The sequence below is a fragment of the Oncorhynchus gorbuscha genome, linkage group LG23 (genome assembly GCF_021184085.1).
Source record: "Oncorhynchus gorbuscha isolate QuinsamMale2020 ecotype Even-year linkage group LG23, OgorEven_v1.0, whole genome shotgun sequence".
Lineage (NCBI taxonomy): Eukaryota > Metazoa > Chordata > Actinopteri > Salmoniformes > Salmonidae > Oncorhynchus > Oncorhynchus gorbuscha.
The window spans coordinates 13577938-13594941 of NC_060195.1; the positions used below are offsets into that span (position 1 = coordinate 13577938).

The 17004-nt window shown below is 41.4% G+C and overlaps 1 protein-coding gene across 4 annotated transcripts in view; it reads left to right on the forward strand.

The window, feature by feature from the left end:
* Positions 1-14714, forward strand: part of LOC124011498 — a 109223-nt gene extending 94509 nt beyond the window's left edge. Inside the window, exons 12-14 of one of the 4 annotated variants that reach the window (XR_006834590.1) lie at positions 665-756; positions 12104-12171; positions 13795-14714. Coding sequence is in view for 3 of the 4 variants with exons in the window: in XM_046324932.1 (XP_046180888.1) it covers positions 665-756; positions 13805-13972 (260 nt within the window). In the remaining variant the exon portion in view is untranslated. The remainder of the gene's footprint in view (positions 1-664; positions 757-12103; positions 12172-13794) is intronic. The other 3 variants (XM_046324931.1, XM_046324930.1, XM_046324932.1) reach the window with 3 other exon arrangements.
* Positions 14715-17004: the final 2290 nt, after the last annotated feature.

A 17004-nucleotide genomic window follows, 5' to 3' on the forward strand; every position in this document is an offset into this window, starting at 1 on the left:
GCACACACATTCTTACACACTTACAGACACACACACACTCACACACACACATTCTTACACACTTACAGACACACACACACATTCTTACACATTCTTACACACTTACAGACACACACACTCACACACACACATTCTTACACACTTACAGACACTCACTCACTCACACACACACACATTCTTACACACTTACAGACACACACACACTCACACACAAACATTCTTACACACTTACAGACACACAAACAAATTCTTACACATTCTTACACACTTACAGACACACACACACTCACACACACACATTCTTACACATTCTTACACACTTACAGACACACACACACTCACACACACACATTCTTACACATTCTTACACACACACACACACACACACACACACACACACACACACACACACACACACACACACACACACACACACACACACACACACACACACACACACACACACACACACACACACACACACACACACACACCGTTTGATGGTTATCAGTCACACATTTTTTACCTACTTGTGGTGATGTTAAATGTTCATTTTATAATGAACAATTATGTTCTATTCTATTTCTGTGCTGCCCGATACGCTTGCTGTCATGGTGTACTCTCTGCATTATATCAAGGTTACCATAGAGCTTGTGTGTTTCAGGGTTTGAGATCTCAGAGTACCAGAAACGTCAGGCAGCTCTGACTGTGAGGAAGGTATCTAAGCAGAAAGGTGAGACAACACGAAGACACCAGGTGATTTACCTTTCTTTCTCTCTCTTCTCTCTGACAGTCTGTCTTCTCATCGCTGTTTACTTACCAAGCCTTACACGTACACGTTTACCTTGGTCTGTCACACACCCACACGCACACACACTCCGTACGCACACACACTCCGTACGCACACACACTCCGTACGCACACACACTCCGTACGCACACACACTCCGTACATCCACACGCACACACACTCCGCACACACCCACACGCACACACACTCCGTACATACACACACTCCGTACATACACACACTCCGTACGCACACACACTCCGTACATACACACACTCCGTACGCACACACACTCCATACATACACACACTCCGTACGCACACACACTCCGTACGCACACACACTCCGTACATACACACACTCCGTACGCACACACACTCCGTACATACAAACCACACATCCCTCTTTCACCTACGCCTCTCACCATGTCTGACCTGATCTTCTCTTTCTGTTTACAAAAATCGATATACAACCATTCCAAGAGCGTCAAATCTAGTCACACATTATCTCCCAGAAGAGCCTTGTCAATCAGACGACTGCTAAACACCTATGAAAAGACAGATGTTCATGGTGAATATAATCTTATCTTGAAGTGAAAATGAGAACAGAAGGCCAGTTGGATGTGTGTTGTTAGATCCATCATAACAGATGTGTGTAGCAGGTTAGTAATGAGACTATATACTGAGGGTACAGGTTAGTAATGAGACTATATACTGAGGGTACAGGTTAGTAATGAGACTATATACTGAGGGTACAGGTTAGTAATGAGACTATATACTGAGGGTACAGGTTAGTAATGAGACTCTATACTGAGGGTACAGGTTAGTAATGAGACTATATACTGAGGGAGACTACAGGTTAGTAATGAGACTATATACTGAGGGTACAGGTTAGTAATGAGACTATATACTGAGGGTACAGGTTAGTAATGAGACTATATACTGAGGGTACAGGTTAGTAATGAGACTATATACTGAGGGTACAGGTTAGTAATGAGACTAACAGGTGAGACTATATACTGAGGGTACAGGTTAGTAATGAGACTATATACTGAGGGTACAGGTTAGTAATGAGACTATATACTGAGGGTACAGGTTAGTAATGAGACTATATACTGAGGGTACAGGTTAGTAATGAGACTATATACTGAGGGTACAGGTTAGTAATGAGACTATATACTGAGGGTACAGGTTAGTAATGAGACTATATACTGAGGGTACAGGTTAGTAATGAGACTATATACTGAGGGTACAGGTTAGTAATGAGACTATATACTGAGGGTACAGGTTAGTAATGAGACTATATACTGAGGGTACAGGTTAGTAATGAGACTATATACTGAGGGTACAGGTTAGTAATGAGACTATATACTGAGGGTACAGGTTAGTAATGAGACTATATACTGAGGGTACAGGTTAGTAATGAGACTATATACTGGGGGTACAGGTTAGTAATGAGACTATATACTGAGGGTACAGGTTAGTAATGAGACTATATACTGAGGGTACAGGTTAGGGAGACTACAGGTTAGTAATGAGACTATATACTGAGGGTACAGGTTAGTAATGAGACTATATACTGAGGGTACAGGTTAGTAATGAGACTATATACTGAGGGTACAGGTTAGTAATGAGACTATATACTGAGGGTACAGGTTAGTAATGAGACTATATACTGAGGGTACAGGTTAGTAATGAGACTATATACTGAGGGTACAGGTTAGTAATGAGACTATATACTGAGGGTACAGGTTAGTAATGAGACTATATACTGAGGGTACAGGTTAGTAATGAGACTATATACTGAGGGTACAGGTTAGTAATGAGACTATATACTGAGGGTACAGGTTAGTAATGAGACTATATACTGAGGGTACAGGTTAGTAATGAGACTATATACTGAGGGTACAGGTTAGTAATGAGACTATATACTGAGGGTACAGGTTAGTAATGAGACTATATACTGAGGGTACAGGTTAGTAATGAGACTATATACTGAGGGTACAGGTTAGTAATGAGACTATATACTGAGGGTACAGGTTAGTAATGAGACTATATACTGAGGGTACAGGTTAGTAATGAGACTATATACTGAGGGTACAGGTTAGTAATGAGACTATATACTGAGGGTACAGGTTAGTAATGAGACTATATACTGAGGGTACAGGTTAGTAATGAGACTATATACTGAGGGTACAGGTTAGTAATGAGACTATATACTGAGGGTACAGGTTAGTAATGAGACTATATACTGAGGGTACAGGTTAGTAATGAGACTATATACTGAGGGTACAGGTTAGTAATGAGACTATATACTGAGGGTTACAGGTTAGTAATGAGACTATATACTGAGGGTACAGGTTAGTAATGAGACTATATACTGAGGGTACAGGTTAGTAATGAGACTATATACTGAGGGTACAGGTTAGTAATGAGACTATATACTGAGGGTACAGGTTAGTAATGAGACTATATACTGAGGGTACAGGTTAGTAATGAGACTATATACTGAGGGTACAGGTTAGTAATGAGACTATATACTGAGGGTACAGGTTAGTAATGAGACTATATACTGAGGGTACAGGTTAGTAATGAGACTATATACTGAGGGTACAGGTTAGTAATGAGACTATATACTGAGGGTACAGGTTAGTAATGAGACTATATACTGAGGGTACAGGTTAGTAATGAGACTATATACTGAGGGTACAGGTTAGTAATGAGACTATATACTGAGGGTACAGGTTAGTAATGAGACTATATACTGAGGGTACAGGTTAGTAATGAGACTATATACTGAGGGTACAGGTTAGTAAATGAGACTATATACTGAGGGTACAGGTTAGTAATGAGACTATATACTGAGGGTACAGGTTAGTAATGAGACTATATACTGAGGGTACAGGTTAGTAATGAGACTATATACTGAGGGTACAGGTTAGTAATGAGACTATATACTGAGGGTACAGGTTAGTAATGAGACTATATACTGAGGGTACAGGTTAGTAATGAGACTATATACTGAGGGTACAGGTTAGTAATGAGACTATATACTGAGGGTACAGGTTAGTAATGAGACTATATACTGAGGGTACAGGTTAGTAATGAGACTATATACTGAGGGTACAGGTTAGTAATGAGACTATATACTGACAGGGTACAGGTTAGTAATGAGACTATATACTGAGGGTACAGGTTAGTAATGAGACTATATACTGAGGGTACAGGTTAGTAATGAGACTATATACTGAGGGTACAGGTTAGTAATGAGACTATATACTGAGGGTACAGGTTAGTAATGAGACTATATACTGAGGGTACAGGTTAGTAATGAGACTATATACTGAGGGTACAGGTTAGTAATGAGACTATATACTGAGGGTACAGGTTAGTAATGAGACTATATACTGAGGGTACAGGTTAGTAATGAGACTATATACTGAGGGTACAGGTTAGTAATGAGACTATATACTGAGGGTACAGGTTAGTAATGAGACTATATACTGAGGGTACAGGTTAGTAATGAGACTATATACTGAGGGTACAGGTTAGTAATGAGACAGGTTTAGTAATGAGACTATATACTGAGGGTACAGGTTAGTAATGAGACTATATACTGAGGGTACAGGTTAGTAATGAGACTATATACTGAGGGTACAGGTTAGTAATGAGACTATATACAGGTTAGTAATGAGACTATATACTGAGGGTACAGGTTAGTAATGAGACTATATACTGAGGGTACAGGTTAGTAATGAGACTATATACTGAGGGTACAGGTTAGTAATGAGACTATATACTGAGGGTACAGGTTAGTAATGAGACTATATACTGAGGGTACAGGTTAGTAATGAGACTATATACTGAGGGTACAGGTTAGTAATGAGACTATATACTGAGGGTACAGGTTAGTAATGAGACTATATACTGAGGGTACAGGTTAGTAATGAGACTATATACTGAGGGTACAGGTTAGTAATGAGACTATATACTGAGGGTACAGGTTAGTAATGAGACTATATACTGAGGGTACAGGTTAGTAATGAGACTATATACTGTAATGAATGAGACTATATACTGAGGGTACAGGTTAGTAATGAGACTATATACTGAGGGTACAGGTTAGTAATGAGACTATATACTGAGGGTACAGGTTAGTAATGAGACTATATACTGAGGGTACAGGTTAGTAATGAGACTATATACTGAGGGTAGGTTACTATATACTGAGGGTACAGGTTAGTAATGAGACTATATACTGAGGGTACAGGTTAGTAATGAGACTATATACTGAGGGTACAGGTTAGTAATGAGACTATATACTGAGGGTACAGGTTAGTAATGAGACTATATACTGAGGGTACAGGTTAGTAATGAGACTATATACTGAGGGTACAGGTTAGTAATGAGACTATATACTGAGGGTACAGGTTAGTAATGAGACTATATACTGAGGGTACAGGTTAGTAATGAGACTATATACTGAGGGTACAGGTTAGTAATGAGACTATATACTGAGGGTACAGGTTAGTAATGAGACTATATACTGAGGGTACAGGTTAGTAATGAGACTATATACTGAGGGTACAGGTTAGTAATGAGACTATATACTGAGGGTACAGGTTAGTAATGAGACTATATACTGAGGGTACAGGTTAGTAATGAGACTATATACTGAGGGTACAGGTTAGTAATGAGACTATATACTGAGGGTACAGGTTAGTAATGAGACTATATACTGAGGGTACAGGTTAGTAATGAGACTATACTGAGGGTACAGGTTAGTAATGAGACTATATACTGAGGGTACAGGTTAGTAATGAGACTATATACTGAGGGTACAGGTTAGTAATGAGACTATATACTGAGGGTACAGGTTAGTAATGAGACTATATACTGAGGGTACAGGTTAGTAATGAGACTATATACTGAGGGTACAGGTTAGTAATGAGACTATATACTGAGGGTACAGGTTAGTAATGAGACTATATACTGAGGGTACAGGTTAGTAATGAGACTATATACTGAGGGTACAGGTTAGTAATGAGACTATATACTGAGGGTACAGGTTAGTAATGAGACTATATACTGAGGGTACAGGTTAGTAATGAGACTATATACTGAGGGTACAGGTTAGTAATGAGACTATATACTGAGGGTACAGGTTAGTAATGAGACTATATACTGAGGGTACAGGTTAGTAATGAGACTATATACTGAGGGTACAGGTTAGTAATGAGACTAATGAGACAGGTTAGTAATGAGATATATACTGAGGGTACAGGTTAGTAATGAGACTATATACAGGTTAGTAATGAGACTATATACTGAGGGTACAGGTTAGTAATGAGACTATATACTGAGGGTACAGGTTAGTAATGAGACTATATACTGAGGGTACAGGTTAGTAATGAGACTATATACTGAGGGTACAGGTTAGTAATGAGACTATATACTGAGGGTACAGGTTAGTAATGAGACTATATACTGAGGGTACAGGTTAGTAATGAGACTATATACTGAGGGTACAGGTTAGTAATGAGACTATATACTGAGGGTACAGGTTAGTAATGAGACTATATACTGAGGGTACAGGTTAGTAATGAGACTATATACTGAGGGTACAGGTTAGTAATGAGACTATATACTGAGGGTACAGGTTAGTAATGAGACTATATACTGAGGGTACAGGTTAGTAATGAGACTATATACTGAGGGTACAGGTTAGTAATGAGACTATATACTGAGGGTACAGGTTAGTAATGAGACTATATACTGAGGGTACAGGTTAGTAATGAGACTATATACTGAGGGTACAGGTTAGTAATGAGACTATATACTGGTTAGGGTACAGGTTAGTAATGAGACTATATACTGAGGGTACAGGTTAGTAATGAGACTATATACTGAGGGTACAGGTTAGTAATGAGACTATATACTGAGGGTACAGGTTAGTAATGAGACTATACTGAGGGTACAGGTTAGTAATGAGACTATATACTGAGGGTACAGGTTAGTAATGAGACAGGTTAGTATAGACTATATACTGAGGGTACAGGTTAGTAATGAGACTATATACTGAGGGTACAGGTTAGTAATGAGACTATATACTGAGGGTACAGGTTAGTAATGAGACTATATACTGAGGGTACAGGTTAGTAATGAGACTATATACTGAGGGTACAGGTTAGTAATGAGACTATATACTGAGGGTACAGGTTAGTAATGAGACTATATACTGAGGGTACAGGTTAGTAATGAGACTATATACTGAGGGTACAGGTTAGACTATATACTGAGGGTACTATATACTGAGGGTACAGGTTAGTAATGAGACTATATACTGAGGGTACAGGTTAGTAATGAGACTATATACTGAGGGTACAGGTTAGTAATGAGACTATATACTGAGGGTACAGGTTAGTAATGAGACTATATACTGAGGGTACAGGTTAGTAATGAGACTATATACTGAGGGTACAGGTTAGTAATGAGACTATATACTGAGGGTACAGGTTAGTAATGAGACTATATACTGAGGGTACAGGTTAGTAATGAGACTATATACTGAGGGTACAGGTTAGTAATGAGACTATATACTGAGGGTACAGGTTAGTAATGAGACTATATACTGAGGGTACAGGTTAGTAATGAGACTATATACTGAGGGTACAGGTTAGTAATGAGACTATATACTGAGGGTACAGGTTAGTAATGAGACTATATACTGAGGGTACAGGTTAGAGACTAATACTGAGGGTACTATATAGACTATATACTGAGGGTACAGGTTAGTAATGAGACTATATACTGAGGGTACAGGTTAGTAATGAGACTATATACTGAGGGTACAGGTTAGTAATGAGACTATATACTGAGGGTACAGGTTAGTAATGAGACTATATACTGAGGGTACAGGTTAGTAATGAGACTATATACTGAGGGTACAGGTTAGTAATGAGACTATATACTGAGGGTACAGGTTAGTAATGAGACTATATACTGAGGGTACAGGTTAGTAATGAGACTGAGACTATATACTGAGGGTACAGGTTAGTAATGAGACTATATACTGAGGGTACAGGTTAGTAATGAGACTATATACTGAGGGTACAGGTTAGTAATGAGACTATATACTGAGGGTACAGGTTAGTAATGAGACTATATACTGAGGGTACAGGTTAGTAATGAGACTATATACTGAGGGTACAGGTTAGTAATGAGACTATATACTGAGGGTACAGGTTAGTAATGAGACTATATACTGAGGGTACAGGTTAGTAATGAGACTATATACTGAGGGTACAGGTTAGTAATGAGACATATACTGGTACAGGTTAGTAATGAGACTATATACTGAGGGTACAGGTTAGTAATGAGACTATATACTGAGGGTACAGGTTAGTAATGAGACTATATACTGAGGGTACAGGTTAGTAATGAGACTATATACTGAGGGTACTTATAATAGACTATATACTGAGGGTACAGGTTAGTAATGAGACTATATACTGAGGGTACAGGTTAGTAGACTGAGACTATATACTGAGGGTACAGGTTAGTAATGAGACTATATACTGAGGGTACAGGTTAGTAATGAGACTATATACTGAGGGTACAGGTTAGTAATGAGACTATATACTGAGGGTACAGGTTAGTAATGAGACTATATACTGAGGGTACAGGTTAGTAATGAGACTATATACTGAGGGTACAGGTTAGTAATGAGACTATATACTGAGGGTACAGGTTAGTAATGAGACTATATACTGAGGGTACAGGTTAGTAATGAGACTATATACTGAGGGTACAGGTTAGTAATGAGACTATATACTGAGGGTACAGGTTAGTAGATGAGACTTATATACTGAGGGGTACAGGTTAGTAATGAGACTATATACTGAGGGTACAGGTTAGTAATGAGACTATATACTGAGGGTACAGGTTAGTAATGAGACTATATACTGAGGGTACAGGTTAGTAATGAGACTATATACTGAGGGTACAGGTTAGTAATGAGACTATATACTGAGGGTACAGGTTAGTAATGAGACTATATACTGAGGGTACAGGTTAGTAATGAGACTATATACTGAGGGTACAGGTTAGTAATGAGACTATATACTGAGGGTACAGGTTAGTAATGAGACTATATACTGAGGGTACAGGTTAGTAATGAGACTATATACTGAGGGTACAGGTTAGTAATGAGACTATATACTGAGGGTACAGGTTAGTAATGAGACTATATACTGAGGGTACAGGTTAGTAATGAGACTATATACTGAGGGTACAGGTTAGTAATGAGACTATATACTGAGGGTACAGGTTAGTAATGAGACTATATACTGAGGGTACAGGTTAGTAATGAGACTATATACTGAGGGTACAGGTTAGTAATGAGACTATATACTGAGGGTACAGGTTAGTAATGAGACTATACTGAGGGTACAGGTTAGTAATGAGACTATATACTGAGGGTACAGGTTAGTAATGAGACTATATACTGAGGGTACAGGTTAGTAATGAGACTATATACTGAGGGTACAGGTTAGTAATGAGACTATATACTGAGGGTACAGGTTAGTAATGAGACTATATACTGAGGGTACAGGTTAGTAATGAGACTATATACTGAGGGTACAGGTTAGTAATGAGACTATATACTGAGGGTACAGGTTAGTAATGAGACTATATACTGAGGGTACAGGTTAGTAATGAGACTATATACTGAGGGTACAGGTTAGTAATGAGACTATATACTGAGGGTACAGGTTAGTAATGAGACTATATACTGAGGGTACAGGTTAGTAGACTATATACTGAGGGTACAGGTTAGTAATAGACTATATACTGAGGGTACAGGTTAGTAATGAGACTATATACTGAGGGTACAGGTTAGTAATGAGACTATATACTGAGGGTACAGGTTAGTAATGAGACTATATACTGAGGGTACAGGTTAGTAATGAGACTATATACTGAGGGTACAGGTTAGTAATGAGACTATATACTGAGGGTACAGGTTAGTAATGAGACTATATACTGAGGGTACAGGTTAGTAATGAGACTATATACTGAGGGTACAGGTTAGTAATGAGACTATATACTGAGGGTACAGGTTAGTAATGAGACTATATACTGAGGGTACAGGTTAGTAATGAGACTATATACTGAGGGTACAGGTTAGTAATGAGACTATATACTGGGGTTTAGTAATGAGACTATATACTGAGGGTACAGGTTAGTAATGAGACTATATACTGAGGGTACAGGTTAGTAATGAGACTATATACTGAGGGTACAGGTTAGTAATGAGACTATATACTGAGGGTACAGGTTAGTAATGAGACTATATACTGAGGGTACAGGTTAGTAATGAGACTATATACTGAGGGTACAGGTTAGTAATGAGACTATATACTGAGGGTACAGGTTAGTAATGAGACTATATACTGAGGGTACAGGTTAGTAATGAGACTATATACTGAGGGTACAGGTTAGTAATGAGACTATATACTGAGGGTACAGGTTAGTAATGAGACTATATACTGTACAGGTTAGTAATGAGACTATATACTGAGGGTACAGGTTAGTAATGAGACTATATACTGAGGGTACAGGTTAGTAATGAGACTATATACTGAGGGTACAGGTTAGTAATGAGACTATATACTGAGGGTACAGGTTAGTAATGAGACTATATACTGAGGGTACAGGTTAGTAATGAGACTATATACTGGGGGTACAGGTTAGTAATGAGACTATATACTGAGGGTACAGGTTAGTAATGAGACTATATACTGGGGGTACATTAGTAATGAGACTATATACTGAGGGTACAGGTTAGTAATGAGACTATATACTGAGGGTACAGGTTAGTAATGAGACTATATACTGAGGGTACAGGTTAGTAATGAGACTATATACTGAGGGTACAGGTTAGTAATGAGACTATATACTGAGGGTACAGGTTAGTAATGAGACTATATACTGAGGGTACAGGTTAGTAATGAGACTATATACTGAGGGTACAGGTTAGTAATGAGACTATATACTGAGGGTACAGGTTAGTAATGAGACTATATACTGGGGGTACAGGTTAGTAATGAGACTATATACTGAGGGTACAGGTTAGTAATGAGACTATATACTGAGGGTACAGATTAGTAATGAGACTATATACTGAGGGTACAGGTTAGTAATGAGACTATATACTGAGGGTACAGGTTAGTAATGAGACTATATACTGAGGGTACAGGTTAGTAATGAGACTATATACTGAGGGTACAGGTTAGTAATGAGACTATATACTGAGGGTACAGGTTAGTAATGAGACTATATACTGAGGGTACAGGTTAGTAATGAGACTATATACTGAGGGTACAGGTTAGTAATGAGACTATATACTGGGGGTACAGGTTAGTAATGAGACTATATACTGAGGGTACAGGTTAGTAATGAGACTATATACTGGGGGTACAGGTTAGTAATGAGACTATATACTGGGGGTACAGGTTAGTAATGAGACTATATACTGAGGGTACAGGTTAGTAATGAGACTATATACTGGGGGTAGGGTTAGGTTAGTAATGAGACTAATATACTGAGGGTACAGGTTAGTAATGAGACTATATACTGAGGGTACAGGTTAGTAATGAGACTATATACTGAGGGTACAGGTTAGTAATTAGACTATATACTGAGGGTACCAGTACCGAATCAATGTGCGGTGGTACAGGTTAGTAATGAGACTATATACTGAGGGTACCAGTACCGAGTCAATGTGCAGTGGTACAGGTTAGTAATGAGACTATATACTGAGGGTACAGGTTAGTAATGAGACTATATACTGAGGGTACCAGTACCGAATCAACGTGCAGTGGTACAGGTTAGTAATGAGACTATATACTGAGGGTACCAGTACCGAGTCAATGTGCAGTGGTACAGGTTAGTTGAGGTAAATAAGTCGAGGTTAGACACACGTGCAACGTGTTTATTCGTCAACAGCCCTTTCACACCACCGCCAGCTATTTTCCTCATAGTTTGGACTGTAAAAATAGCAAAGATATTTCCGACACAACCCAGGACCTATAGCGCTACTACCAGCGCTAAGATTTAGCACCGCGTTAGGCTAGTTACAATAGAGCCCTGGATGGGTCAGAACTGTGTTGTTCTGTGTTTGGTTTGGTGTGTCACAGTACTGTACTGTTCTCTGTGTGTGTGTGTGTGTGTGTGTGTTACATCTGTGTTTGACAGTAAACGTGTGTGTTACGTGGTTGGCACAAGGTGAAGTACTGCTCTTGAATTTTCAGATTCATTGTTAGATATCATCTTCAGAAAGAGGGCCTTGTTTTATGGACATGGTTTGAAAATGATAAAGGTATATCATTCATTAGAGTTTTGTTTACTGTAGAGATAATGCAACAAGATGCCATGGCAACTGATAAGAAATCAGAACTACTATGATTACCAATGGCATTAGAGCATGTTGATCTAGAATGTTCTATTTTACTCTCAAGGCTCTCCATAGAGAAACAGTGTCTCTAATCAGTTAACAACACAACGACACTGTGTTTATCAAGATGATGCCATGGCAACTTTTCAATTTTCCATCATCAAATATTGATTATTCACGGTTTGATATTGGCTGTGGAATAGTTGTTGTGATGCTCCTAGATTGTAGTCCAACAGCTTTCTGTTCTTTTCAATCTATTTTGATCGCGCTTACTTTCCTTAGTCTCGGGTTGCTATTCAATCAAACATGTAATCAGCAAAGCCGGAAAAACACTTGTCTCTCCATTGCCGTTGGAAACTCCGGATTTCATATTTGTGCTGGAAGAATGTTCTTTTTCCGGGTCCTCGTGTTTGCCTGATTCAGGGATTGTTTGAATAGCATCTCTAGTTCTCCCTTGTGTCATTACTAGAGCAGAGATGTGTATTTTCCATCTTCCAGCATCATCATATGATCATAATATTATATGCTACCACAATAGCACAGTGAAGACCAACGTAGTACATAGTTATAGTTGCCTGTTTGTTGTGAAAGCATGACTAGATGTTGTGTACAATGTTCTGTTTCTGATGCAATACTGACCATGTTTCTCTGGTTATCCACTTCTCCACCCCTTGACTTCTGCTCTCTACCTCTTCCCCTACTCTGTTCTCCTTCTTGACCCTTACTCTGTCCTCCTTCCTGACCCCTACTCTGTTCTCCTTCCTGACCCCTACTCTGTCCTCCTTCCTGACCCCTACTCTGTCCTCCTTCCTGACCCCTACTCTGTCCTCCTTCCTGACCCCTACTCTGTCCTCCTTCCTGACCCCTACTCTGTTCTCCTTCCTGACCCCTACTCTGTTCTCCTTCCTGACCCCTACTCTGTTCTCCTTCCTGACCCCTACTCTGTCCTCCTTCCTGACCCCTACTCTGTCCTCCTTCCTGACCCCTACTCTGTCCTCCTTCCTGACCCCTACTCTGTTCTCCTTCCTGACCCCTACTCTGTCCTCCTTCCTGACCCCTACTCTGTCCTCCCTCCTGACCCCTACTCTGTCCTCCTTCCTGACCCCTACTCTGTCCTCCTTCCTGACCCCTACTCTGTCCTCCCTCCTGACCCCTACTCTGTCCTCCTTCCTGACCCCTACTCTGTCCTCCTTCCTGACCCCTACTCTGTCCTCCTTCCTGACCCCTACTCTGTCCTCCTTCCTCACCCCTACTCTGTCCTCCTTCTCTCTGTCCTCCTGACCCCTACTCTGTCCTCCTTCCTGACCCCTACTCTGTCCTCCTTCCTGACCCCTACTCTGTCCTCCTTCCTGACCCCTACTCTATCCTCCTTCCTGACCCCTACTCTGTCCTCCTTCCTGACCCCTACTCTGTTCTCCTTCCTGACCCCTACTCTGTTCTCCTTCCTGACCCCTACTCTGTTCTCCTTCCTGACCCCTACTCTGTTCTCCTTCCTGCCCCCTACTCTGCACCTGCCTTCCTGCCCCCTACTCTGCACCTGCCTTCCAGGTGTGAACAGATGCGTGCCCCCTCCTACCCCCCTTCCCAGGACCCCCTACCCCTGGGACAGTATGACCTAACAGAGGACTTGGCACAAGCAGAGGTTTTTGAATTCAGTCAATCAAAACGAGGCCAGTCTCTTTTCTGGCACGACAATTCTACTAGATTAACAACGTTTGAGAAATAGAGAAACAGACTCTTTCCAAGGACCATCTATTTTTTTCTGAGAAACACTCAAACTAAAGTGTTTGAAAGGTTACATCATCGTCCTGTGAAGAAGAATTGACGACGAAAAAAGAACCACTGAAGGAAGGACCAATGATATTTCATTGTGAGTTTCATTGTGAGTTGTCACCCAGGAGACTGGAGAACTATGGATTCTAACTTCTTCACTTCATTCTAACTGTTCTTAGTTCTGAGTTCCAATGCTTCTCTACTCCAGTAGACACTACTGTTCCATACTGAACTGTACTGTACAGGAATATACTACAACATCCCTCAACCCCACCATCGCCATCTGAATGTCCTGGATTCATGGAGATCGCTTTTATTTTGTTCTTTTCAGGCTCTGGCGTTTTTCCATATTTGAAGTAAGCATATTTAATGTTCCTTTACCAGAACTAGTGAGTCCACCTACCTACAGTACAGTAAGACTGTGTAGATGGCAGGTGTTGTGTTGATGTGTGTGTCTGTGAGGATTATGTTGTTGTGATTGTGGCCCGAGGTGCACTGTAATAATGAGGCTGAGGTGGCATCCTATTTCCTACATAGTGGGGTAGGGTGTCACTTTGACTGACAGGAGAGCTGCTGGCTGGTTCTGATGTTTCTCAGAAGTTCTGTTGTCAGCATCACCTGTCCCATCAAAGACTGGTCAGACCATCTCTCTCTCTCTCTCTCTCTCTCTCTCTCTCTCTCTCTCTCTCTCTCTCTCTCTCTCTCTCTCTCTCTCTCTCTCTCTCTCTCTCTCTCTCTCTCTCTCTCTCTCTTTTCTCTATCCCCCTCTGTCTATCTTTTTGAAATAAACAGTACAAAATTAACAGTAAACAATACACTCGCAAAAGGAATAGAGACATTTCATGTCATATTATGTCTATATACAGTGTTTTAATGATGTGCAAATAGTCTCTCTCTCGTTTTCTCTCTCTGTCTCTCTCTCTCATTCTCTCTCTCTCTCTCTCCCCTCCCTCCCCTCTATCCCTGTCTATATCTCTCTTTGCTCTCTGCTTCTCTCTCTCGCTCTCTGTTCCCTACCCCTCTCTCTGTTCCCTACCCCTCTCTCTGTTCCCTACCTCTCTCTCTGTTCCCTACCCTCTCTCTGTTCCCTACCCCTCTCTCTGTTCCCTACCCCTCTCTCTGTTCCCTACCCCTCTCTCTGTTCCCTACCTCTCTCTCTGTTCCCTACCTCTCTCTCTGTTCCCTACCTCTCTCTCTCTGTTCCCTACCTCTCTCTCTGTTCCCTACCTCTCTCTCTGTTCCCTACCTCTCTCTCTGTTCCCTACCTCTCTCTCTCTGTTCCCTCCCTCTCTCTCTCTGTTCCCTCCCTCTCTCTCTGTTCCCTACCTCTCTCTCTGTTCCCTACCTCTCTCTCTGTTCCCTACCTCTCTCTCTGTTCCCTACCTCTCTCTCTGTTCCCTACCTCTCTCTCTCTGTTCCCTCCCTCTCTCTCTCTGTTCCCTCCCTCTCTCTCTGTTCCCTCCCTCTCTCTCTGTTCCCTACCTCTCTCTCTGTTCCCTACCTCTCTCTCTCTCTTCCCCCTCTCTCTCTGTTCCCTCCTCTCTCTCTGTTCCCTACCTCTCTCTCTGTTCCCTCCCTCTCTCTCTCTCTCTCTGTTCCCTCCCTCTCTCTCTGTTCCCTCCCTCTCTCTCTGTTCCCTCCCTCTCTCTCTGTTCCCTCCCTCTCTCTCTGTTCCCTACCTCTCTCTCTGTTCCCTCCCTCTCTCTCTGTTCCCTACCTCTCTCTCTGTTCCCTACCTCTCTCTCTGTTCCCTACCTCTCTCTCTGTTCTACCTCTCTCTGTTCCCTACCTCTCTCTCTGTTCCCTACCTCTCTCTCTGTTCCCTACCTCTCTCTCTGTTCCCTACCTCTCTCTCTGTTCCCTACCTCTCTCTCTGTTCCCTACCTCTCTCTCTGTTCCCTCCCTCTGCCTTCTCTCTCTCTCTGTTCCCTACCTCTCTCTCTGTTCCATCCCTCTCTCTCTGTTCCCTCCCTCTCTCTCTGTTCCCTACCTCTCTCTCTGTTCCCTACCTCTCTCTCTGTTCCCTCCCTCTCTCTCTGTCCCCTACCTCTCTCTCTGTTCCCTACCTCTCTCTCTCTGTCCCCTACCTCTCTCTCTGTTCCCTAACTCTTTCTCTGTTCCCTCCTCTCTCTCTGTTCCCTCCCCCTCTCTCTGTCCCCTACCTCTCTCTCTGTTCCCTACCTCTCTCTCTGTGTCCCCTACCTCTCTCTCTGTTCCCTAACTCTTTCTCTGTTCCCTCCTCTCTCGCTGTTCCCTCCCCCTCTCTCTGTTCCCTCACTCTCTCTCTCTGTTCCCTCTCTTCATTTTGACTATGTTTTTGTTCAGTGAGGCTCATCTAGTTGGATGTCTGCCATTATCTATGATGTTACGGCAGGTCAGGGAAGAAATCAATAGCCGTAACATCAATACAACATTTACATTTTCTACTACGCACCAAATACAGTTGACAGGGTAAAATCATTGTGTCTGATCACAGAGGCTGAGTGTTGGGTCACAAAGGGTTTCCTTTGAACCAGTTAAAACAGACAGAACAGGTGAAGCAACACTGAGTACTGAGCAGGTAGAATGTCTGTCTGTCTGAGTACTGAGAAGGTAGAATGTCTGTCTGTCTGAGTACTGAGAAGGTAGAATGTCTGTCTGAGTACTGAGCAGGTAGAATGTCTGTCTGTCTGAGTACTGAGCAGGTAGAATGTCTGTCTGTCTGAGTACTGAGAAGGTAGAATGTCTGTCTGAGTACTGAGCAGGTAGAATGTCTGTCTGTCTGAGTACTGAGAAGGTAGAATGTCTGTCTGAGTACTGAGCAGGTAGAATGTCTGTCTGTCTGAGTACTGAGCAGGTAGAATGTCTGTCTGTCTGAGTACTGAGCAGGTAGAATGGCTGTCTGAGTACTGAGCAGGTAGAATGTCTGTCTGAGTACTGAGCAGGTAGAATGTCTGTCTGAGTACTGAGCAGGTAGAATGTCTGTCTGAGTACTGAGCAGGTAGA